The following is an 8,100-nucleotide window of genomic DNA, read 5'->3' on the forward strand; positions in this document are numbered from 1 at the left end:
TCCATGTCAACTTCTGCTACCTAGTTTCACAACTATAAACTTGTTTTTCATTTAACTTTTCCCTAGGATTTATGACTAGAACCCTAGGGTTTCCAAATTGAGTTTTGTTGAGTGAGGAGGAATTCTTTTACCTCTCATCATATTTTGAATAACTTTTTTTGTTGACACACGGATCGATAACTTTACTGGTATGCTCTTCTTCCATGCATCTTTCCCTGATATCAAAACCCTTTTATTTTCATGTTTCAACTTATAACCCTTGGTCCATGTCAACTTCCTCTACCTAGTTTACTACTAACAAATCATATTATGACCTTCCACTATGGTGATTTCTTAAATAAACATGTGGACATTTAGTATTCACTTATTTTATTATGATGAATCACCTGACTTACAAGTATATCTTGTATTCCACTATGCAGGGATGAAAATTTAACAATGACATGAGGGAGAAGATGTGTCCCATCAAGTTGATCAACTAGATGATCATCAAGATGTGCCTTTAGATGAATATGTGTCGTATCAAGATGATAAGTTGTCACTAGGGGAACAACATGTGTGATGTGAAGCTAATGAACCAATGGAGGAAGAATATTTTCCATGTCAATTTGATAAACCACTAGAATAACAAATTGTTTCCTTTCAAGTTGATAAGATAACAGGGAGTTTCAGTGGTTTGGAAAGGGATGGACCGTTTGCAGAAAGTTTGGATGCATGCACAATAGAGGACCTTGGGGAGCCATCAATTGATTACAGAACTGTAGTGGCGGCTTTTGTAGAATCAGGTGGACTGCAGTAACACCTGAAGACAGGTCTCAGATCACAGATCATCTCTGAGCACAAGAAAGTGTTGGCGCGGTTTCGTCATGAACAGTCGCGCCATTTTTGTGCGGAAGGAAGAGCTGGCGCGATTTTTTAAGGGAAAGACGCGCCAGTTGGCGCGGTTTTGAGGGTGATAAGCATGCTAGCGTGCCAGAAAGTACAATTGGCGCGAAAAATAAAGGATTAATCGCGCTAATTTTGGGAAACGCGTCCATTTTGTTTCTGGCGGGGGAATTTCGCTGTCGAAGGAGTGCCAACCTCTTTCTCTTTGAAAAATCTGCAATTTTTGTAGATCGAAGTTGCCCGGTGGTGGCACTTTGAATTTCCGGCTCTGTTTGGCGGCAGCAGAACGGAGTAGCCCGATGGTGGCGTATTGGAGTCCCTGATCTACTCGGTGGAAGCAGATCAGACTTGCCCAGTGGTGGCATATTGGAGTTCTTTGATCTGCTCAGTGGCAGCAGATCGGACCTGCCCGGTGGTGGCGCATTCGAGATCTTTGATCTTCTCGGTGGCAGCAGATTGGACCTACCTGGTGGTGGCGCATTGGAGATCTTTGATCTGTTTGGTGGCAACACATCGGATTTGCCCAGTGGTGGCGCATTGGAGTTGTTTTGATCTATTCGGTGGCAGCAGATCAGATTTGCCCGGTGGTGGCGCACTGGAGTTACTGATCTGTTTGGTGGTAGTAGATCGGACTTGCCCGATGGTGGCTCATTGAAGTGTTCAGTTGGATAGAAATTTTATCAGTCCAATATGAATAACAGTATAGAATCATATCTCCACGAGTCTGGCAAACTCGATGGATTGAATTTCTCCAACTGGAAATTCAAGATGCAGACTTTGCTTGAAAGTGCAAATGCGTGGTCGATCGTTACAAGAAATGAGCTGAGATCAGGAACAGCTACACAAGAACAAGATTGGGATAAAAGGGAGACAAAAGCAAAGGTTATATTGAAGATGTCCATCAAGGACAGTGTTATCCCACATATTAGAGACTATAAATCAGCCGCTGACATTTGGATGACGATCAAAAACCTATACGAGACGCAAAATACAAACCGTGTCTTGTCACTCAAAGGCAAGTTGTTTGCATTAAAGATGGAGGAGAATGAGTCCGTTGCTGGATTCATTGCTAGAGTCAAAGACCTGAGTGACAGATTGGGAGCTATCGGAGAGAAAGTTTCCGATTCAGATCTGGTCACGCTCACGTTGAACAGAATGACTGATGAATACCAGACGTTCATCACAGGGCTGTCAGCAAGAGAGAAAGCCCCTGCATTTGAAGAGCTGACAGGGATTCTGCTACAGGAAGAAGAGCGATGACAAAATTTGAAAACTCAGAGCAATGATCTTGCTCTGATCGCAAAAAGGAGACAACACCAGCAACCGTAGTAGAAAGGATCCAACACATTTCAGAAGAGACCGTTTAAAGGTATGTCTGCTAATAATTTTCCCATCAAGAAATGTTTTTATTGTGGGAAACCTGGACATGAGATTAAAGATTATTATAAGAGGCAGGTAGACGAAGGAAGAAACAAACAGAGAAAACATAAAGGTTACTTTGTTGGGGAAGAAGTGGACCGCAGCCACGAACTTTGACTATTTACAGTCGATTGTGTTCTTTCAGCTTCAAAGGGAGATGAGGATGACATATGGTATGTCGACTCTGGCGCATCCTCACATATGACTGGTAAGAAGGACTGGTTTGAATTTCTTGAAGAAACTTCATGTGGGTCGAAAATCTATTTAGGAGATGATAGTGGATATGAGATCAAAGGACATGGTGACATTCGTGTAAAGTTACCTAGCGGTGACATTAGACACCTTAAAAATGTATTGTATGTTCGAGGAATTAAGAAAAATTTGGTCTCTGTCTCAATGATTACTGATCAGGACATGCAAGTTCAATTCTTTAAGACTAACTGTGTCATTAAGGATAGCCAGATGGAAACAATTGCAACAGGAGTGCGCGTGGGGAACCTGTATAGACTAGATGTGAAGAGTATGCCACAGCAGGCAATGGTTGCAGCTGGATCGACAGCCAAAAATCTCTGGCATCATAGCTTCGGCCATATTAATCTGCAAAACCTCATCCTACTTCAAAGAAAAGGTATGGTCGATGGACTCCCTTTTTCCATAATGTTAAGCTGGATTGTGATGGATGTGGATTAGGGGAAATTCATAGAGAACAGTTCCCTTTGCATGTTAAAAGAAAGGAAAGAGATATTTTAGAACTGGTGCATACAGACATCTGTGGACCCATGCAAACCAGGTCATTAGGAGGAGCATATTACTTTCTCTTATTTACAGATGATTGCACTAGATTTTCATGGGTATACTTTCTGAGTAAAAAGAGTCAAGCCTTTCAGTATTTTAAAGAGTTTAAATCCATGGAAGAAAACCAGACAGGAAAGAGGATAAAAATTCTCCGCTCAGATCAAGGGGGAGAATATAGGTTGGGAGAGTTCATGGATTTATGCAAGCATCATGGGATTGAGCAACAGTTTACAGTGCCCCACACTCCACAACAGAATGGAGTGGCAAAACGGAAGAAAAAAACTCTTGTGGAGTGCGCAAGGAGCATGCTTCAAGGTAACAGTCTATCAGATGGTCTGTGGGCAGAAGCTATTAACACTGCTGTATATTTAAAGAATAGGAGTCCTACTAGGTGTCTAGGCTTCAAAACCCCTTTTGAAGCATTGTTTGGATTCAAACCAGCAGTAAGTCATTTAAGAATACTTGGGTCAAAAGCTTATGCTCATATACCTAAGGCAGATAGGAAGAAGTTAGATCCTAAAGCCCTGAAATGTATATTTGTTGGATAGGGCACTGAGTTCAAGGTATACAAGTTATTTAATCCTGTGACTCACAAGGTTTTTGTAAGCAGAGATGTCATATTTCATGAACAGGTTGAAGAAGGAAAGAATGACTCTAACAGTGATTGGCACATTCCATTGCTATTGGAAGAAAACAGTGAGGAAGATGAAGAGCAGGAGGTGAAACAAGAAGAAGAAGAAGTAACAGACGATGTAATCAATGAAGATGCAAGCCCAGAAAAGGCTGAAATAGACAGAATTGAGGTAAGTCCCCTACCAAGGAGATCAAATAGGAAGACTCGATTATATTCTAAATTGAAAGGCTATGCATTAATGTCAAAGATTTTAAACATTGTAGAACTTGCAAATTATGAGGAAGCAAGTAAATTTGATGCATGGAGTGCTGCAATGTATGAAGAAATAGATTCAAGAAACAAAAACCATACTTCGGATTTGGTTGAATTGCCTGAAGGTAAAACCCCCATAGGATGTAAATGGCTATATAAACCAAAAATAAATGCAGATGGGAGGATAGAGAAACTTAAAGCTAGACTGGTAGCAAAGGGTTACTCACAGAAAGAGGGAATAGATTTCGATGACACCTTTGCTCCTGTAGCCAAATTAAACACCATTAGAATGATAATTTTCTTAACAACAAAACACAAATGGTAGTTACACCAGCTAGATGTCAAGTCTGTATTTCTGATTGGTGACTTGAAAGAAGAAATCTATTTAGTACAGCCTGAAGGTTTTGTGAAAAAGGGACGGGAACATTTGTGTGTAAATTGAAAAAGGCACTTTATGGTTTAAAAAAGGCACCCAAGTCGTGGTATGAGAAAATTGACTCATTTTTTGTTCAGCATGGCTTTCAAGGAGCTTGAATGATCCAAATCTGTATACCAAGTTTAATAAACAGAGGCAAATTATTTTGATTTCTTTGTATGTAGATGATATGATCATAACAGGGAATGCTAACAATCTGATCAAAGAAATCAAACAGCAGATGTCACAAGTGTTTGAGATGAAAGATCCCGGAAACTTCCATTATTGCTTGGGATTGGAGGTATGGAGAGGCTCTGGACAAACTTTTCTTACTCAAGGGAAGTATGCTAGAAGCTTGCTGGAAAGGTTTAGAATGGAGCAGTGATCAACAACAACACCATTACAGCAGAACTTAAAGTTGAGCATTGATGATGGCACTAAAGAGGTGGATGCTACCATGTACAGACAGCTAGTTGGCAGTTTGATATATCTGACTACAACTACACCAGATTTGGCATATTCTGTTAGTGTGTTGAGCCAGTTCATGTCAAAACCACTCGAAAGTCGCTGGGTCGCAGCAAAAAGTGTGTTAAGGTATCTTAGTGGTACTAGTAATTATGGCATTTTGTACACTGACACTTTTGATGTTATTCTAGCAGGTTTTTCAGATTCCGATTGGGCAGGTAAATTGGATGATCGAAGATCTATCACAGGTTACACATTCAGCATTGGATCAGGGGTCATAGCATGGAGCAGCAAAAAGCAGCACATTGTAGCTCTATCTTCATGTGAAGCTGAGTACCAAGCATTGCGTGCAGCCACATGTGAAGCTATCTGGTTGAGAAGACTTCTCAACGATGCAGGAGAAGAGCAGAAAGAATCAACTATTATCAAAACCGACAACCAGAGTACCATCAAGTTTGCATACAATCCAGTCTTTCATAAAAATACCAAGCATATCGATACTCAAGTTCATTTTGTTTGAGAGAAACAACAGTCAAAAGAGATATGTGTGGAATATTGTAAAACTTGTGATAACATGGCTGATATTTTTACTAAGCCTCTTATGCGTGTAAAGTTTGAATTGTTTAGAGGGATGCTAGGAGTTCAGGATAATCCTTTCTCCATTAAGGGGGGGAGTTGAAAATAATTAATATTATTTTGTATTAATGGAGAAATGGTTACACAAGTTGTAACATATCTCCTTAGTTTAGGATTTGTTCCTCGAGTCTAGGAGTTTGGTTGCAACTTCCTGAGTTCTAGTAAATCTACTTAATGATGTAATTGCTCATTTTGATGGGAAGTAGAGTGAACGGAGAGAGTTCTCTTTGTTTTGAGTGAATTGTCAAGATGCAGTACTCACCTGTGAGTTGTAACTCCTTTTTAATTCAAGTCTGATTTTTATCTAAATTTAGTTTATTTAATACTAAAATATATAATCTATAAAATAGTTAATTATATGAATGAATAAAAAAATTTCCACAATTTGTTATTTTAAGTGTAAAACTACAAACTTTGTTCTTGTACATAATTTTATTTGTTATAAAGCATTTTTAAGAAATTTTTCAAATTGTCACATATTAAAAGAATAATATAATATATTTGAATAGTTATAAGAAATATGCTTCCCAATTTTTTCCCATTACATTTTAGGCAAACAATTTTCTCCCGTGCAAAATCCAACTCGATCTTAGTAACTATGGATTAAAGTGCCGGGACTATTGAACTTCTTGTGGTGGAAGAAATTTGATTGAAATGCCCCGGCGACAAAGAGACTCTGGTCTGAGCACAAAACAGTTGCGGAGGGGTTTTGGTGCTACAGAAACGTTTCGTGATCGATTTGTCGAAGCAACTCTCAAGCTAGTCCATTATAATTTTCATAATATCAGTTAGGTCGAATTCTAATGAACATCCATTTCCATTTCATTCACATGGCCTCTAAGCCTTTCCAATATTACACTATGAACTTGAAACAGCTATTCAAAGATTTAAAAAGAAAAGACTACTATTGCTAATATCTCCAAAGCATCTGAAGTTAAACCCAGGCTTAGCTCAGGTAAGATACATCTTATTCGGAAAACTAAGCAATTCATATGCATATCCACAGCAATTTGAAAACAAAATCAATCAACTATTTAGCTTTATCAACGACAAACGATTAAGCAATGTACAAGACCTTTCTCTTGTCATAACATCTATGAATAATACGATATTTCACATGTTTTGTGCACAAAGGATTAACGATGCAAAATATTTTCCATGGTGAGCACTGAAAGTAATCACTCACTAGATAATGCTAGGTCAATTGATTTGGAAATCAATATGCAACCTATGTTTTACTTTAGAACTAGTTTGAGGACACGAACAATTAAAATCTTCCATAGGTCAGGCACAACTTTGTTCGATTAATGTTATAGAATGGGACATAACTTACAGTTCCCCATCGATCGGAGTCTCAGAGGATCACCTGGGTATGCGATGGTACTCGCAGAGGGTTTCCTTTTCAGCTTCCCTCCTGTGGAAGTTCCGGTGACAATTGCAAGCTGCACACTTCATTGCTGCAGCGGTTCCTTCCTCGCCGCAGGCCATAAATTCTCCACAACCATCGACAGCATAACCCCCAATGCTGGCAGCGTGATTCTTTCGGCATTCTCCATAGCGCACACCCTTCCTACACGCAGTATCTCCTCCTCTTGCGGTTGCTGCTGCTTGATCGGTTTGCACTTCTTCTGCGGATGTTATTGATTGGGGCTGAATCTGTGCCGATCTTGTTAAAGGGACCTGTGATCGGCGATGGAAAAATACAGATCTAAAGTCACCCGCGCCCATGTCCTTCCCCTGTGTATATCTCTGCAACCCCATAGAATTGCTATTGAAAGAGAACAGGAAGAGATGCGCGTCCCAAGCTGTCCCTGTAGGGTTTCCTTATTCATTTGCACCATTGAACCGCAGCTTATATTTCACAAACTTCTGGACTAAATTTCGTCTTAACAAGTTAATCCTTTTCTGTGTTCGCTAAAAAGCTTAATAAAAGTAACCATCCACGGTATTTCTGAATTTGTAAAAATAAAGCGTTATCGCTCCAGCAAATCGTTATTAATAGCGCGGCTCATGTGCTTCCATTATTATTCCAGTACAAATTGTACGATCTAGACGGTATTTCTATCTCAGAGAAACATGGGGGATAACTACAATTGCTATCCTGTTGTGATTTAGACCTAATATTCTCCCAAATCCAATCCTATAATCCAAAAGTGCATCGACCATATATATCTCGGTGGACCTCATAATGGCGAACATGGGGTCCTTCCAGAAAGATGCCATCTAAAAAAAATTACTTTCCAGATTCCCTGATATGAATTACATCTCTGCACAATGTAGACGATATTAGAGTAGATTGAGCAGCTTTTAGCTCCAAAGTGCGAAGAGTAATTATCATGATCGACATCTTTGATTAGGTATTTGTGCTTATGATGGATCAAGCCTCTGTTACATGTAATTACTTTTTGACCACTGGTTCAATTTTTTGACCATTAACTTCAAGTCCTCGTATTCTTGCATTATTTTATGACATTCCACAACATGGATTGGGTGTTTGTGCTCCCAATGGAATCAGGTGTCTCTTACAAGTAATTACCTTTTGACCATTACTTCAATTTTCTGCCTATTGGACTTCAAAACCTCGTGTTCTTGCATCATT

At 39.4% G+C, this 8,100-nt stretch overlaps 2 protein-coding genes across 2 annotated transcripts; one reads left to right on the forward strand and one right to left on the reverse strand.

Moving 5' to 3' along the window:
• Positions 1-1,653: 1,653 nt before the first annotated feature.
• LOC149165993 (uncharacterized) lies at positions 1,654-2,145 on the forward strand. The gene has a single exon (XM_089430014.1). The coding sequence runs from the start codon at positions 1,654-1,656 to the stop codon at positions 2,143-2,145; it is 492 nt and encodes a 163-aa protein (XP_089286140.1).
• Positions 2,146-6,785: 4,640 nt separating this feature from the next.
• Positions 6,786-7,687, reverse strand: LOC149165994 (mini zinc finger protein 1-like). The gene has a single exon (XM_089431255.1). The coding sequence runs from the start codon at positions 7,260-7,262 to the stop codon at positions 6,864-6,866; it is 399 nt and encodes a 132-aa protein (XP_089287381.1). The 5' UTR covers positions 7,263-7,687; the 3' UTR covers positions 6,786-6,863.
• Positions 7,688-8,100: the final 413 nt, after the last annotated feature.

This window comes from Pinus tabuliformis, chromosome 5_1 (genome assembly GCF_031772625.1).
Source record: "Pinus tabuliformis cultivar Carrire ecotype Pingquan chromosome 5_1, CPIR1, whole genome shotgun sequence".
NCBI lineage: Eukaryota > Viridiplantae > Streptophyta > Pinopsida > Pinales > Pinaceae > Pinus > Pinus tabuliformis.